The 18,962-nt window shown below is 30.4% G+C and overlaps 1 protein-coding gene across 2 annotated transcripts in view; it reads right to left on the bottom strand.

Annotated features, from left to right (window-relative positions):
• Nucleotides 1–18,962, bottom strand: part of LOC108691848 (ral guanine nucleotide dissociation stimulator-like 1) — a 44,468-nt gene that overhangs the window by 14,191 nt on the left and 11,315 nt on the right. Inside the window, exon 1 of one of the 2 annotated variants that reach the window (XM_018199778.1) lies at nucleotides 1,860–2,435. The exons of the other annotated variant lie outside the window; for it this stretch is intronic. Within the exon in view, the coding sequence (XP_018055267.1) occupies nucleotides 1,860–2,045 (186 nt within the window). The 5' untranslated portion in view covers nucleotides 2,046–2,435. Of the gene's footprint in view, nucleotides 1–1,859; nucleotides 2,436–18,962 lie in introns of those variants that run through there. 2 annotated transcript variants of the gene reach the window in all.

Genomic DNA, 18,962 nt, shown 5'->3' with positions numbered 1-18,962 from the left:
ATATAATATAATATTCACGCACATCGTTAATTCTTCAGATCCTACAATAACATTGTTGGATTTAAAGGATTATTATAAAAAAAAACACATTGTTATAGATATTTGAATAAATAATTCCAAAAATTCAATTTTTTTTTTTAAACGTTTCTAGACTTTTGGCCTGGAGTGTAATACAGTTATATGATGTGTAATAGAGATATAGAATAATATAATACATATAATGATAATTAACTAAACAAATTAATGAATTAAATAAATATATAATATACAAATTATATACACATCCAGTTAATAATAGTAACGAAAAAAATTAATATTTATTCCTGTTCTAGTCGTAAAAGACGTTTTCTTTTGACAAAAAGTGATCTTTGAAGGGAAAACTTCTTCAGCCGATTGAGACTAATGTAATTTTTATTTTTACTGATTGAACTGCCAAGGGATCGCTTTTTTCCACTCAGTAGGTGATACAGTTCCGATGACATTTTGACTCTGATTACTTAGTTAAACTGGCAATTCGTGTGCGGCAACACACACACGAGGATCAATGCGCGACTTAATTTGGGAATCAATGTCACTCATTGCTCCCAAAGTTTGGTAGGCGTGGGGATTGAGATAGTTACAATAATGCATCTGTTGCACACTTATAAATCCTGTTTGGCATGCACTAGTCTAAACATCGACGACGAAAGTAACGAAAAGATTTTCATTCATTTTTTTTCATGCATCTTAAGGTCTAATTAAAAATATTCACTCATGACAAAAACGATATTTTTAGCAGGTCATGCAAAACATATTGGGTGTATCGTAAAGATAAGTCCATTCTCTGATTGAACTCCGAATTTCTTTTTGAAAAATATTTGACTAAATACTAAATTTTCTGAGCGATTCACATCTTTAATGAAATCTCGCAAAACAAACCTTGAATTAAATATTTATTACTGGATGTATTTTGATAAAGATATAAAATACAACATCATTTTTCCCCATATAGATAAATCAGTATGAAAGAATCGATTAATGAATAACTAATCACTCGACTCATTATACGTTATATTGAGAATTAAGAATATAAAGATAAACATATTCTCTGATTGAACTCCAAAATTTCTTATTCAAGGAAAAGATTATCAACTAAACATCAAACTTTCTACAATTTGTATTTTTGTCATCAAATCTCACAGAAAAAGCATTAAACTAAAATTTTATTACTGGATGAATTTTAATAAAAAAAATATATTTAGGTAAAAATGTACTTGATAAAAATGCATATATAAATTTATTTTGTTATTTTAAACTACTGCTTCATAAAATGTTATTTGTCCTCCTATTAAACAAGATTATTTTTAACTAAACTAGTGCTGTAAATACAATATTTTTTTTCCCACGTAGATAAGACTGATGTAAAAATAATCGATTGATGAATAATTTATCATATGTTACATTGAGAACTCCACTTTCGGTGTTGAGGAATTCGCGATTAAGCTAGCTGAACTCGAATGTTTACCAACGTATTATCAACGGGAGCATTACGATACACCTTTCATGCGAAATACATATGTATAATATATGGACATACATGTGAACATACACCAAGCTTCGCTCAATGACAAAAGTGCTGGCAAATCAAAGAAAAACAAATCAAATAAAATTACGAATGGAAACGAGAGAATCGATCTTATCGCACTCAATAATTAATCGTTATCATAATCCCATAATCTCTTCGCATATCTACTAATCTCCATAAGACTCTCCCGCTTCAAACAAACATAGGAGATCGTCAACAAAAACGAAGCAGAACGAACGAACGAACGAAAGGCCAAAACAGCAGGATGCCATCCGGTCATCCAATGTCTCTTTACCTGTTGCACGTACCACTGGGTGGAGCTCTGGCTCTTCCGGTGGCCACCGGGTTTGCAGGGGGCGCAGAGCAGCAGAGGGGTCAGTTTGTTCACCCCCTTCGCGGAGGAGACGGCGCCGGTCGTCGCCGGCGTGGGCGACGCTGTGGGGCTCAGCCCGTCATCCCCCCCCAACACCGGCCACAGCATCCACGTGTTTTAACCCGCTGACCCCCGTCTACTTCGTCCTCGCCCCCTTTTTTCTTCGCTCCCACCCCTTCGGTGGTACTCCCTGGTCACCCCCTTTGTCGCGGAATTGCACGTCTTCGTCTCTCGTCCTCTCCTTCGTGTTCCTCTTGCTTGTCTTCTCTTCGTACCCCTTAGTACCCCACCCTCTTCTTCTCGGGGGAGCAACCTCTTCTTCCGGCCAAACTTCCTCCCGCGTTACGGCGCGAGCTGTCGCGACGCTCGTTGCCGGCGAACTGAGATCGTCGGCCGACGTCGCGTCACCACGCCTCGATGTCGATGACGACGTTGACGTTCACGCGCGATAGTCCGCTCGGGATGCAGGAGCGTATCATGGTATCAGGTCGATACGGATTTCTGACGTTCGACAGCTGCGGCTGAAGTTTAAGATTTCGATCGATTGAGGGCAACTTATTGTTTGCTCAGCTGCCTGAGAAATTCGCGGAGTCACTTTGTCGTTATTTCGCGATGCTCGTCGTTATTTACGAGCGCTGGAGATTAAGAACGAGAGCTAGTATTCTGCGAGATCTTAGAACGCCATGATGTTAAAGTTTATTCATTATCAATTTTGTACATATTTATTATAGTATACATATATATCTAAATCCTCATTGTATATTTTCAGAAATAAATCTTATTGTATTTACATTCATCCGTCATAATTGTATAAATTTATTCCATAACATTGATTTTTATTCAACTGGCGAAAATAATAAATGAGATTTTAATATAAATTATGTTTTAATTGTACATCCCATTAAAATTACATTAAAAAGGATTCGTATCGTATTGTTTTAAGTTACATTAAAAAAATTTTAATTTTCAATTTTTTTAAATATTAATGATGATACTTTTGTAAAGATTATTTTATTATTTTATTATTTAGTATGAATTCGAATTATAATTTGACATTCCCTTTCGAGTTAATTTTAGCACGATTGTTTACCTTCCTACAAGCATTATTCACTTTTTAATTTAAATTCGGAGAAATAAATTTGTTTTGAAATATTTCATTCAATCGATTGAAGAAGATTGTTTTTATCTGGGACTATTTAAAAATTGGATTTTTTAATGAAAATCGTTGCGTACACGTGCGTTTTTTCAGAAATAAATCTGATTTTATTTAAGTTACTCATTCTTCATATTTATATAATAAATTTAAATTCAGCTCCGAATATTGACAATTTCTATTTATCCGGAGACAGAAACATTAACGAGATTTTCGTGTAAATTTAGATTTTAATTACATGCCATTAAAGTTATATTAAAAAGATTTCAATTTTTTATCATTTTTAAATATTACTTATAATATAATATATTTGGGGAGATTATATATCAGAGTAGTATAAATTTAAATTCTAATTTGAACATCGATTTCGCATTGATTCGCGCACCCATCATTGCAGGCCTGAGGCGAGTGCACAACAGTACGTTTACGCTTATCGAGAATCGATTGTTGTATCACACCTGTCTTACAACCTGACTAACTGCGAAGACAAACAAACGAACTCGATACACTCTATTTCGGGAAATTAACAAGAACGAGACGCCTCTGGACGCTTCAATAGCTTGAGCAAGTAATTAGTCTGAAAGGTCGTAGGTGAGTGTATGTCCTACTTCCGGTACGCGTATCATGTTCATTGTGTGGGCTACGCAACCCCAGGGCACTGTGTATTTAGTAGAGTAAAGGATGGGGTTGCGTAAGCCCGACTTTACTACCTCTTTCGCCTTTCGCAGCTAAAGGGCATGTATGCAAAGTGCTAAAGGGCACATCGCGTTAAATATCGCGTTATTTTACCAAAACGAAGGCAGAAATTCTCCCGCAAAGCAAGAAGCTATTATATCTGATTTACCGTTTAATTTCATGTTGTTCGATTTAATAATTAAAATGACAGCAAGATGAATAATAATGAAAGTGGTGATTCAATTATGCAACAAGAGTTCAGTTATGATTTAATAGAGAGAATTAATTAAATTGTGATAGCAATTCTCTGTCTCAATTGTTTATACTTCAAATACAGCCTTCGCTGCAAGTATAAAGCAATCTCAATTTATTGCATTTTCTTAGAAAAAATGATAATACGAGCTAAAGGAAAACTAATAAAAATTTAAATTATTATTTATATAATTATTAAAATTATTATCAAAATAAATATAATTTTTTAATAAAACTTTTTAATTTATTTTTTATTAGGTTAGAAACTTCGTAGCGCTACTTCATTTGTATCATATTTACATATTTTTTAAAAAATTTGGCAATTATATCATTCGATAAATTTTAGCTTTAAAAAACCTGTTTCTTAAATTACAATAACATTTAATGGAGTTATGAACGATTTAAAAAAATTTAAATGCTCCTGTTATTTAATACGCAATCTCAGTAACAAAAAATTTTAGAAATATTAAAAAAAAATGATTTTTTTAGGCAAAACTTTAAGCTTTCACGTTAGAAAGTCGAAAATTGCGATAAGTTTTTTTAGGCATGTGGCCCATAAAGTAAGAAGAAAATTTTCCATTTTGTTCGACTCGTACTTTCCTACAATACACATATAAAAATTATCAAATTCATAGAAACTCAAAAGACATCATGACTTTTCGAAAGTAGAGATTTTAAACTTCAAAACTCTTTTTTCAAATTTAAATTTGTTTATTTTTAACAAAATTAGCTGCTTGAATTTTGAAATCCGTAGTGCTACAAACTTCTGTTCCAATCAAATAGAATAGAACGTTTATATCGATTTTATGGAAATGTTTTGTATTTACAGCTAAAGCATTGTATTTCTGTCATGAAACGACTTTTGACAAATTTTTCTGCATAATATCATCTTACAATTAATATCAAAACAAATACATTTAGAATCTCACCACGTGAAAACTTGTCGATTACCAATTTGTTATATCATCGTTATGTATCACGTTCAATTTCATTAATGGTCAATAATCTTCATTTCGCGAATTAATCATTACGATCGCGCGAGAATGATATTTCCTGAAAAGGAAACGCGAGATTCCTGACTTAACACTACAGAACCAACGGAGGATTGCTGGAAACGAGATGAGAGAGAAAATATTTTTACTCCCGATTTTTATTCTCAGGAAAGAAGTATTCTTGGGACGCGTTGTTTGGAATAATCCACACGAGGAGGGAAAAACACGTTATTATGCATTAAGGAGTACACAATCATTTCAGAAATATGCTTCTATCTTTAGAATATAATGTATCCAGAAATCTCTCTCCCCCCCCCCTCTCTCTCTCTCTCTTTCTCCCTCTCTCAAAATATTCCTGACATATTTTTGCTCTCTTCGGAGAAAAAAGATTCCAGAATACCTTCTCTACCTGCTGAAGAATTCAGAGTCAGTTTTTTCAGAATGCTCTCCCACGAGTGCGACGTCAAAACGTGCGGGAAACATCCTCCTAAGAATGTTATTCCTTTGCATTGAGAGAAAAGGGTTTGGTATTTGTGGTTCTAATTACACGATGAAATAATTATGGTTGTTATGGTTAAGAATTGGGTTAACCCATTTTTCTCATTATTACTGTTACAACCTTGGCAAAAAAGTAAAGCACTTCCACAAATTCACATAAATTTTATATCTAATGAAAAATTGAAAGTTTTATTGAAAAAAAATTTATTTTTACAATAATTTTAATACCTTGTTAGTTTTCCTTTCAATTTTATTTTACCTTTTTTTTTGCAAGAAAGTGCAACTAATTAAGAATAGGTACTTACAGCCAAGGCTGCTGTATAATATTAGTAATAATAACACTGTTTGACAGAAAAAAAAATACTAGAATGAGTTATTTCTCGTTTTTTTGACGTTAAATATAATACGAACTCAGCTTCCAAATTGTCATATCACAATTTGGAGAAATTTAAAGTTGTAAAAGAGAATTATTTTTACGTATTTTATTATATTGTAACTACAACATGCTGGAGAAATTTCATTAAAATTAAGCTTGTTGTTAAAAATTTTCAAAATTATTTTTTTATCAACTATGTTTAAGAAGATTTATGGTTAAATATGAGATTTATTGTGTAAAAGTGACATAGGACGATTTATCAAATACTTTTAATTATTTTTAATTAAACATAAAGATTTTTTAGGTCGCTGTATACAAATCCGATGTTAAATTGATAAATTCAAAAATTCATGAAAGACACTTCTACATTTTATAATGATCTGGACATTTTTCAAGTTTAACATCCGCCATATTAAATTTATCATTTTGAATTTGTTAATTTTGAAATTGGATTTATAAATATTCAACGATCTAAAACGATCTTTTAAGTTTAAATAAATATAATCGAAAGTTATTTGTTGAATCATCGATGACTTAATTCACAATTTTTCTGATTTATTATTTAATTTCTTTTTATTTTTATTATCTTTTATTTAACTATGAATATTTTATTAATTGTAGCTGACACTAAAAAATCCTTTTGAAAGCTGAAAGTCGTAATATACTTAATTTTGATTGCAATAAAACTTTTTCAGTACGTCATACATCGTCATTATAATATGATAAAATTTGTCCTCCTTTTCGCAAATTGAACTGCAAATTTTTCAAAGTTATACCGTAATGTCAGTAATTTAATAAACGCATTCATATTCAGCATCCAAAAAATTATTTAAAAAATAACTAATCTTGTTCCAGTGTTTGAAAAAGTCATTTTATCACACATTATAATTACATTTGTAATTTTATTTAAAAAAAATATATAGTTGACACCAAAAGTAACTATAAAATATAGTTAAATAATTACAATTTTTACATTTACATTTTACGTTTTTTCTTTCAATGCGGCAAACGAGACGGATTCTCGATTCTCGGTTGCCAGGAATATAAAGGAGAATCGACGAAAAAAGGATACACACATCATCGAATGGCAATTGGGACGAACTCGTTCCCCGCGAACAAGCTCGATCGTTGAAATTCGATTATCGCTCGCGATTGGATTTCGTTAGCTGGGCGAATGTAACGAACGTCACGATACGATGGCCCTACGACGCATTCAGTAGAATATTACGCGGAATGATAAAAGTGTCGATGCCCGTCGACGCCTCGCTCGAATGATAAAACGAACGCCCCGTCGCGGCATGACACGAGAGACTAACGGGCGTATGTATTGCAATCTTAACCCTTTTGAAAACGTGAATCGAGTACAGAGTGATTAATTTTCTCGTGTTTAATTAAAAGCAAACCCTTTCAAATTCATGATTTCAAGATCGATCAATATTACTTTTTTAAATATAATTTTCTTAACACTATGTTTTTTAAGCAAATTTTATCTCGTATTTAATTCCTAAATTAAGAACGAATTCTTTCAAATTATGTATACATTTTATCATTATTATATTTTTTGTACGCAAAAAGAACAATTTTACTGAAGTATCTAAAAATTTAACTAAGGTCTGTAAATAATTTTTTTGCTGGACCATCAAAATAATTATGTAAGAAACGATAAACAATGCTACAAAAAGTTTTGACACTGTAGCAATCAATTTTAATGTTCTAGATAATTATTTTAATGACTCAACAAAATTATTTTCAGATCTGTATCGAGATAAATTTTTATATGCTTCAGCAAAATCATTCTTTATAAAAATAACTGCGCGATATTATTTTCTTGAATCATATTTTTTTATCACATCTACTTTTATATGAAATTTTATCTTTTATTTAATTCTTCAATTAAGAATTCAATTAAGAGCAAACTTTTCAAATTGCCTCGCATCCTCTAATAATTGTTTCTGGAAAATGAAAATTGAATCTTTCTTTTTGACACGGTGATTTCTTTAAATTAACTATTGTATGAAATTTTTTCAAGTTCCATTAAAATTTATTAGTAAAAAATGCGCTTAGAAGTTTCATTACACCACGCTGCAAATGTTCGAAATTATTTTCTACATTCAAATTATTCAAGACGGTGAAGCAAATAATTCTGAGGAAGTTTCTCAACTCTGTACGACTTTCCTTCTTCGTTAATTGACATAATAGGCAAATGAAGATCTTTAAAGAATGAGCCATGAAATTAGCTCAGGAAAGTTGGCTTTTCAGTAAATCGATTGCTGAAATTTTATTTACCAACGTGAAATATAGTATTTTTTTTTCACAATGGATGAATATCCTGACAGTGACGTACGTTACGAGATCATGGAGCCAATCTATCTGGTATTATCTGGGATTTCGCGATGTGACACACTCCCGGGAGAAGATATAATCAGAATGCATTATGCAACACAGGTATTGTCCATAAAGGGAGGCAGCGGCTCGTTCGGCGGGAGCCAGCAGGAAGTGCTTAACCCACGTTTAAGCACCTCTCGCATCTCTCGCTCCCGTGTCATTTAGCGGCTTTAATGGCACTCATGTAAAACCCTTCATCCGCAATGGAGGATCCTAATTGCTCCGGTTTCCATGCGCGCTCTCTGTGCCATAGACTCGCCATCTATAATAATTACGCCCGTCCCTTTGTGCGTGCATAGTGCATGGACCACAGAATTACTCTCCGGTGCTATGAGTTATCGATTTTCGGCGAAAGCGCTGTGGGAATATTTTGTGAACGTTAGTAAACATCTTTCTACCGTAAACTGCGAATATTTACTCTTACGGAGGATTAATTCGATGAAATTAACGATAGTAGTAAAAGACACGTCTACTCGATGTTATTGTATGAAAAAATAGCAAATTTGCGCTGGGAGAAAAAAATTGTTGCAATTATCGTAATTTATGGTCATTTTTGGGGAAACTATGTATTTATATAAAATTTGAATAAACTATATGTAATTATATATTTATAATAGTTTTAACCGTGCAAACATAGTCAATTATGCTACAATAATATAACCACACTATTTAGAAATTTTTAATTCTTCTTAACATATATTTTTTATTTTTAAGTTAATAATAATAATTAAATAATAAGCAAAGTTAAGAAAATAATTATATTCATTATGTTTACAATCGCTCTTACTAAATGAAAATATTCATTTTATTTTTTTTTATCTTGATATTTTATTATTTTAATATTTGAAATTATCATAACTTATATAATACAATTTTTTCAGTTTGAGAGAATTATACATATAAGATTACTATTACTAGCAATAATAATCATAATTTTGTATGTGCAATTATAATGAAATATCAGACACTTTTCTGTCAGTAATTTCATTTTGATTCATTAATTATTAGACAGTTGTATAATTGATGCTATATAGAAAATACGATATTATATTAAAAGCGACAGCAGTCTAATTGAAAATAGTCTTGCTAATGACAATATTAATTAAACAAATACGCCATATGCTTTTATTTTGATAAAATGTCACTAAATTCGTATCTACTTATTTTTCATTTATTTCATTAATATTGTTATTAATGAAACAAGATTATTTTTATTAGACTACCGTTGGCTAATGCTGTCTCTAAATTCTTTGGAGTAAAATCTTAAAAGTGAAAAGTGAAAATTGAGCCCTCTTGAAAAAGACTGACTCAGTTTTCAATCTTTAAGAAATATCTTTAAGAAATAGGATTCCACTCTTCAGAGTGAGACTCATTCTAAAAGTTTTGGAGAGAATACATCATTTTTTTCGTGTACGATCTCTTTATTTGAACAAATATTATTGAAAAGTGTTGACTTTTCGTAAAATTCGAATAAGAAAATTAACGGTAATGCAAATCGCGTGTCTGTCTCGGACAAAACTGAAGAGAATAATAGTGTCAGCGAATCATGGGAAACAAATATCTAACTAATAGGTTATTCGGTTAGTCATACGTTACGTTGATACGCGAAACGTTGCACGTGTACGCATGTACACGCACGTATAATATGTATGCTCGCACGGCTCAACAATAACTGGTTAGAGTCTTTCAAGGTGCTTCTACATCCAGGTCAAATGGATAGAAATATTTCTGCCGTGTAATTTTCTACCTCGATGTCATGCAACTTTATTTACATGCACTGAAGAATTCGTATAAAAATTGTATGAAATCTTTAGAAAAAAAAAAAAATGTACAAAATACAGCCAAAAATATTAAACATCTTATTTATCATTAATTAAAGTTTTGGCTTAAACAAATGGATTTATGGCATTTACTGTAAATAATCCTTTGTTTCAAGAATCCTTTAAACTGATGTATAACGCTGGTAACAATGTAAGTAAAAGAATTCCAGATGAAAGATGAAAATATTAGGCACTTATATTTTCAATATATATATATTGGACAAAAATATTAGGTATATATATATATATATATATATTTCCATTAAAACTTTGATTATTAAAATTATCAAATAAAATTATTACAACCTCGAATAAGGGAAATACTCTGAGATGCATCTTGAAATAGCCGTGAAATCAAAAGCGGAAATGATATTCGAGTGATTACGTTGAACGTCGACCGAGTGAGACAGCTATTGATGTTAAAAGAATAAAAAATCAAAAAAATAAGGGAATTATTTTGCACAGATATTTATAGAAATAAAGATTTTAAAAATTTATAACGGAACATACATGCGAAGAACTCACTAAAATTTGACATAAAGCAAAAATCAAATAGGCCGCTCTCGTAAAATTATTTTTATATTGAAGAAGCGACCTTACCATCAAGGACAATGGCACTGTAAAAGTTTCTAAAGACTATTTTATTATTCGCTATTTTATTATTTTTATTATAAGACGTTACAAAATGAAGATTATCTTTGTGATTTCGGAAAGTAACTCTTAACTCTTAACTCAAAGTTCTCATTTTTTAATCTTTCTATGTTAAATACACATCGATTTACACTCATTGTTAATCATAGACAATAATTCATTTTTGTTATTAATTTTATCGACAACAAATTATCATCATTAGTCAACATTACGTATTTCAATAATACACGAGAAGTATAATTTTGTTGAAATATTGCTAATTATGTAGAAACATATTTAAAAATTAAGGTAGATGCACAAATCTAAAAATAATTATGTGAGAAATTCAAGCATGATGATCAATGTTGCAAAAGTTTTAACATTCTAGCAACTGGTTTGAGTTAGTTTCTAAGTAATTATTTTGATAGTCCACAATTATTTTCAAATCTGTATCTACAGTTGCATGTCTACAGTGAATGCAAAGAATATTCGTATACAGAATATTTTTATAAAAAAGTTTTATCTGTAGAAAATAAATATTAATTAGAAATTTTATATAGTGGATACATTTTATCCTAATATAAACAAAAGAGATTCGTATTCACGTGATCTTAAAAATTAAATAATAAGACTTTTCGCTTATTTTTAAGATAACATTTTATTTAACTATTACATCTCTTTTTAGATAAAATAATTTTGAGTATACAATTAATTTTTTCTTTGTTATTAAAGTGCTAACTAATGTAACGAATATTTTTTGCATTTGCTGCAGCTACATTTTTAGATACTTCAACAAACTCACTTCTTTCCGTGTATGTATTATTTTTGTCACTGATTGAAACAGATTTTGGACTCTTGTAGAGCGATTAAGTAAAGCAATTTAAGTAAAAAATCGTGACTAAAAGTTTTACTTTTAAAGTGAAGCCATTAAAATATAACACGATGTGAAGCAGGGACAACAATGTTTCATTGGCAATTAGAGTATCGATCGTTTCGCGAGAACGGAGTAATTTCCGTTTTCAGGGAAACACGTTGCGTATTATCATAAAGAAAACTGGAGTTAAATGTGGATCACAATTATTCTCGCTTACCTCCCTGAATATTATGAATCATTATGCACCTGGATATCGATTACAGACACGGACAAAGCGTACGTGCTCCACCGCGTGATTGGAATGAATTGCAAATGAAAAGTAAGATCTTTTCTAGGAATCCAAAGCATTTATATTATATAGACTGATATATTATTCAATTATTAATCGTATTTATATACACGGTAGTTTTCAATAATTGCTGTCTTCCTCTAAACAATTCTTCCTCGAAACCGATAGGCAAACAATTATTAGAATAATTTCGTTTAACGTGACAGACTTAGAGAAATTAATAAATCAAATCAGTAAAGAACTTTGAAGAAGTGGAAGACTTCAAAGAAATTAATAAATCAAATCACTAAGAAAGATCAAATACAGTCTGGATTAAACTTTAATACCTAATAATATTTATATGTCGATACATTTTCCAGTTGCATAAACAGTTGCTATACGCGCCGTTTATCGTTGGATTTGGAAACTTGAAATGCAATTATAAACTGAAGCTGAAGTAATAACATCAGAAATTGAATTGACAAGCAATTTAATAACACTAACAAACATCTTTAAAACACTGTAAAAAATTTATATTATGAGAAATGTCACCTCAGCCAGGATTCGAGAAATTAAATTCAATCTTCGCAAAGGTCAAAGTGGAGCCAAGTTTAAAAAACTGCGTAAATTAATCGTCGGCCAGAAAAATTTGGCGGATAGGCGGAATTAGCGATCGGTCAATTAACGCAGAATCTCTCGGCGAGATCGTCCGAACAATCCGTCCTTCGCAACTGCAAACGCAAACAACGCCCGATGATATCAGCATCTCTTAATCACCACTGTTCTCTTAATCATCGACGATCGACCGTACGACGAAGTGACTCGCACGAAAAATCGCCGCGGCGGAGCAGCAGCTGCTCCGGATTTTGTTACCTGCGACAGGCAGGGCCAGGTGCACTTTTTGTCACCGCGCGCGCGGATCACCTGACGATGCCGATAACGTGACGCGCGCGACCGGTTCTCTGGAGGTAAGCGGAATGATCGACCGCACTGCACGCCGTCCCGACGCCGACTGACGCGTCGCCCCGACCTGGCGAACTCGAGGATGCACTGACCATGCCGCCACGCTACGACGTCGACCACAGCAGGAACGTATCGTGCGGGTACCGAAGTCGAAAGATAGCGAGAGCGCTTAAACGATCGATTTCGAAGCCGGTCTATGTTAATCCTTCCCCGAAAGAAAGGCTCGTAGCTGCTGCCAAATGTTGAGAGAAATAATTTCAATCAAATGTTTTGATTAACAAAAATAATTTTTGGAAAATGTTTAAGAAGTATTATTAAGTATTAGAACTTAATAACATGACCAACTGTTTGATGATAATTATTAAATATTTAGAAAAAGGTGCATTATTTATTAGAATGAAATTTCAATATTTGATAGAACATAATAACATAACCAATTGTTCGGTAATAATTACTAAATATTTAGAAAAGTAAATAGATTGTTTCGTGTAGTATTTAATAGATATTATCTTCAGCTTCTCTTTTCAGTGTTCCATTTTGGAGTATAAACGGTTTAAAAATTGATGTCGCAATCATAAAACAGGAGAAGTTAATTTATACTAATAGATTAATTTATTTAATTTTTCTATTTTTTTTTTTAAATAAAATGAGACAATTTGATATAAAATATAAAATATTAAATTAAATGTTAAAAATAGAATGAAAAAAGGAAAGTTATCTAATTTATATAACAAATTATGTGATTTCAATTGTTGTTTATTTAATATTATTTAATAAAGATTTTCACTACAAGATAATTTGCACCACCGCATTTTTTTACAATGAATTCTAAAGAAGATCCGAGGGAAATTCAAATTTCCGTTGTAAATTAATTTATTTAACATTTCTGTTTTCATTAAATAAAGTCATTTCATTAAAAAAAACCCAATTAGTTTAACATAAAATGTTCAAAAAAGAAAGAAAAAAAGATATAATTTATTTAGCAAACTATACTGTTTTCGTTTATTTACTTATTTATTTATTTACTACTTTAGCACTTAATGAAGGTTTTCACTCACGAAATAATTTATACAATTGTGTCTCTTTAATAAATTCTTAAATAAATTCTGGAGAAAAATCGGAGAAAAATTAAAGTTTCCGTTACAGATGAATAAATTTAACATTGAAATTATTATTAATGACACTTGTGGAAGATTCTATATGGATGAATAATATAAAATATCAGAACTAAAGTTTTTTCAAATAGCATTTGCAAGATGTGCCGCACATGACATGCGCACACTTGCGTGACCTCCGCAGGTCTTCAACCATCCGAGGTACCTTCAACGCTTTCTACACATAATCCTAGAAATATCTTCCACAGTTATGCGTAATCGTATAGCTTTATTTGAAGGTAATCGCAAATTTTCGTACGATTTGTCAATATTTTTGAACGAATAAATGTAGCTGATAAAAAAATTGTATAAATATGACTGTAAAATAAAATACTTTTATTATATATATATATATATTTTGTTGATAAATGAAATGGTTTAACCGAAGGTGGAATGGTTTAACTAATGATCATAAATTGTTATGCTGTCGTTATTAACGACAAATTAAAATTAATGGGTTGAGATTCTATTATCTTCACGTTTTATCATTGAATAATATCCCTCTTTTTTGTCTTTGCTGGACTTTCTTTCATTATGACTATTTTTCATCAATTATTAAAAGCAAGTGGGGGCTGCGTTATTTTCCTACGAGAATGGCTGGCAGGCTCCTTCATCCCCATAAAACAGTCTGAGTCATCAAAACCTTCCCATGTGTACTTCTCGCAGAGACAGCAGTGTTGCAAGGGTGGCGGAACAACTCTCAGACGAGTCATATGAAACTGTAGGGAACGGTCGTCAGATGCGTCTACCAGCTGCTTTCTCCAGCATCTTTTAATAAAAGTTACGGGCGTATCTAGAAAAGGTAAATCGCCAGCTCAAATCACCGTGCAAATTTCTGCTGCGGTGAAATAATAATTTAATGATTTTATTCGATAATTAAAATTTTATTTTTACTTTAACGTATTGTTCACTTTCAAATAATTCTGAAACAATTTAAAATAGCTAAAATAATAATTAAAAATGAAATAGTAATTAAATAATATTAAATAATTTGAAAAGAATCTAAATAAATTATTTAATTATTTTTAATAATAGAATAAAATACACGGATTGTTTTCTACAAAAATTTTTACATATTAAAAACTTTTTAATTTTTACTCATTTCTGTTTTTTAAATTTATATTATAACTTTATATTGCAATAATAATTTAATTTTAATCCACAAAGAAATAGAATTATGCTCTCTTTCCCTTTATTACATTTTCTATGAAATATTTAAATTATGTGTTTTGAATTGGATCCAGTTCTAGATTCAGCCCTGTTGAAATTAAATGCCGCGATTGCGTGTTTTTCATCGACTCGCTCTTGAGGACATAATTCGCTCGAGGTCTTCGATCACAAAATATCTTGATCGTATAAATATATGGATATCTTCTTAGGCATGACCGTATATTTCCAACGAACCTCTCCGTATTGAACTTGAACTGGCAGTAACGCTCGCCAGTTAATTCCTTATTACGTCGTTTGTTATCTGATGACACGATACATTCGTGACGCGCTCCTGGCGAAAGGGACGTCATGTGGTTGACGCAGTTCGCCCACCGTTAATTACGTCACGACGACGTCATCGTTATCGTGGGACGAAGCCAGCAAATCGATATGCGTTCAAAAAACTCCGTTAATTTCATAGTTAATGCCGGAACTGTTGATTCGAGACGGTTATCGCAAAACGAGCATGAGTCACCTTATATTACATCACAAAACATATGGAAAAAAATTAGCTCTAATATCATATTCATATTTTTATAACAATGTTAAAAAATATTTTAATACTAATTAGAGAATTCTATTAATTTTATAATCAATTGAAAAAAATACGTACGCAATTTCTCTTAATTTAACATTTTTAATAATTTTAAAATGACATAATATTAAATAATTTTAATATTAATGGATAATTTTAAAATTATTTTCATAAAGTTATTTTTAATAATTATATCAATAACTTTTTTCAACGACTTTTTTAAACAAACTTTTTTTTTTAACAAATTTCAACTTTAATTATTTAATGAAATTCCAACATTGTTTGCTTTTAAAACCGCAACTTTTTGACCGCTAGTTTTTGAGTTTAAGAAAGTTATGCTTGAGGAAAGAACGTTAGGATTAATCTCGCAGAACTGTAAAGTAATGGAAGGATGACTTTTTGCCAGATGTCATTTGAGCAGCTGGTCGATCGAGTCATTTACTTTCGTTGTATCTACTTACGATTACAGATTCGAGAGGAGCCACGAGTCCGGCAAAAATTTCGCCTTCGGCGAAACGACGTTCGTTAACCTCCGTATTGGCGAGGCATTTATTTTTCTCTTCCTTCTAGAAAGCGTCTTTCGAGCGGGAACTATCATCAAGCCGAAGAAATTCTAAATTCACGAGCCGGTTGAGAATGGACAATTTACATATCCTTACAAATGGCCGCCGAAACCACTTCGTCGCGCGACCAGAATATTTTTTTCGATGTATCTCGCAAAATGTAAAAAAGTACAAACCGCCATTTGGCGTACAAAAGTAAAAACAGTTAATGTAAGAGAGAGAGAGAGAGAGAGAGAGAGAGAGAGAGAGAGAGAGAGATTAAAAGAATTATTTTATAGTAATTAATTAATTATTTATATTAAAATTATAAATGAAAATCGATAACGATTGTTTAAATAATGTCATTTTGATAGCATATTTATTTTAATTCCTTTTATAGCTATTTAAATTTAAAGTTAATTAAATTTTTTAGAAATTTTAAGAAAAAAATTGTTACTATAATTTTAGTACCATTGAAATTACTTAAAATTATCATAAATATTATCGATTAAATTTAGAATATTAAATTTAAAATATGCAATAATAATAATAATAATAATAATAATACATGTTTAATGTTAGGAGGAACAGAGCTAACAAAAGCATGATATACATCATAAGATTTTGGCCTAAAGATGATAAAGTAATAATTTTTTAATGTAAAAATCACTCTTTACTTCAACATTTTTCAAAACAATAAATTAATTTTTCTATACCATCAAAAATATTCTGTATTTTTTAAATTTTTTGTATTTTTATTTTTAATTCTACAAAGATCACTTTTTCATCATCAATTTTTTTCAACGCGAATTAGACTTTAATTTAAAAAAAATTATTGTTTAATTTTTATTTTTAAAAAATTCAAAATAAATATTTTTTTTAGTGGTAAATATAGAAAAATTAGTCCATTGTTTTAAAAAATGTTTTGAAATGAAAAGTGATTATACTAAAAAATAAAAATGTTTCATTTTTTTTTATTCTTACCTCGGAAATTTTTGGAACGAAAATGTCAATGTAGGCAAGAATTATTTTATCATGATTATTACACGAAAAGAATCTTGCTGAAAAATCTAAAATCTTTTTGGATATAGATCTGAAAATAATTTTGATGTACCTAAAATAATTTTGTTGACAATTCAAACTGATTGCTAGAATACCAGATTTTTTTGCAGCATTGCTCATCACTTTTCAACTTCCAACATAATTATTATATAATTTTGATAGTCTAACAAAATGATTTTCGAATCTGTACCTGAATATCATGTAAACTTTTAAATCTTTGAACAAAATCGTTCTTTCTATGTTATTAGATTTCGAATTCAGCCTTATTTGTATATGTTTGTACATACACAGTGAGTGCAAAAAATATTCGTACAAAGAAAATATTTTTTAAAAACACTTTATTTTTAAAAAGTATATATTATCCAGCGAGAAATGAGTTATCGAATCGATGTCAAATCAATATAAATACGACGATTTCAACATCAATTTGACGTTGGTTCGACATTTAATTGGTTCGACCATTTCTTGTTGGATTAACAATTTATTTATAAAGAATAAAATAGGCTGTATATTTCTTAAAATTATACATATCAAAAAGATGTATATTAATTATACAAAATATATCATCTGAAAAATAAGTAAAAATTAAAAATTGTATTGTTTGAATACTCAAAAAGTATTCGTACAGACGAAAAATTTAGCTTTTAAAATCAGGAATACATGCAAAGCTTGTGTTGTATTAGAACAGAATGTATTCATTGTATAAAATTGCTAATTAATGTTTATTTTCTACAAATAAGGTTTTTCTTACATAAATTTCCTCGTACTTTTTTCTCTCACTATGTATATTTTTGTTTGTTTCTATCAGTGAGTGTGAGGCGTACAAAGAGGTGAATTTTCTCTACTTTCACGCGATAACGAACACTTCGAGCACGTGCTTCGCCAGCGGTAATCAACCTCCGCTTTCTCAAATCTCGTTATCGAGCAATGCTAACTCGACTCTACTGCTGCACAATTTGAATTGATAAGCGAGCTCAACTTGAATGTCGAAGTTAGCTTAATTTAATATAGCAAGCATTAACGAATATTAAAGATCGACAGTGTACTCGATGATCAATTAAAACTATACATATGTGCGCCATATGAATGACAAATGGCGCGTTCAAACAGATCGACCAGTATTTAAAGATTAATTCAAAATTATCTAGATAGAGATAAAATAAATTACGCTTAAACATATCTTAGATAAAATAAAGATGATTTCATTTTAAATTTATTTAGATAAAAGATGAAATGACTTGGAAAAAATATGATTTTTGAAAAAAATTATTTTTATTAATATTATTGACGTAGATAAATAGATGTAATTTTATTATAAAACTTTTATATTAGACATTTTTCGATATCTCGAATAGTTTCTGTAATATTACGAAAAGAATCGCTTTACCAATGAGGTGATTTCACTCTTTTAAAACATTTTTTCATATCAACTGATATTTTCTAAATTCATTTATATTTATATAACCTATATTCTTTATTAACTTAATAAAATAGAAAAAGTTCTATTAATATTCATTTATTCATTCGATGGCGTAACATCTCGAAGATGATAGGATCTAACTTCTTATGAGATTTCCGTAGTAATAGATCTTTTTATAGGTTGTTAGCCTAATATCCAACCCTAGTCTGAGGGATAT

Source organism: Atta colombica, unplaced genomic scaffold (assembly GCF_001594045.1).
Source record: "Atta colombica isolate Treedump-2 unplaced genomic scaffold, Acol1.0 scaffold53, whole genome shotgun sequence".
Lineage (NCBI taxonomy): Eukaryota > Metazoa > Arthropoda > Insecta > Hymenoptera > Formicidae > Atta > Atta colombica.
The sequence above is the reverse complement of the archived record's forward strand: the minus strand, read 5'-3'. Positions and strand labels throughout refer to the sequence as shown.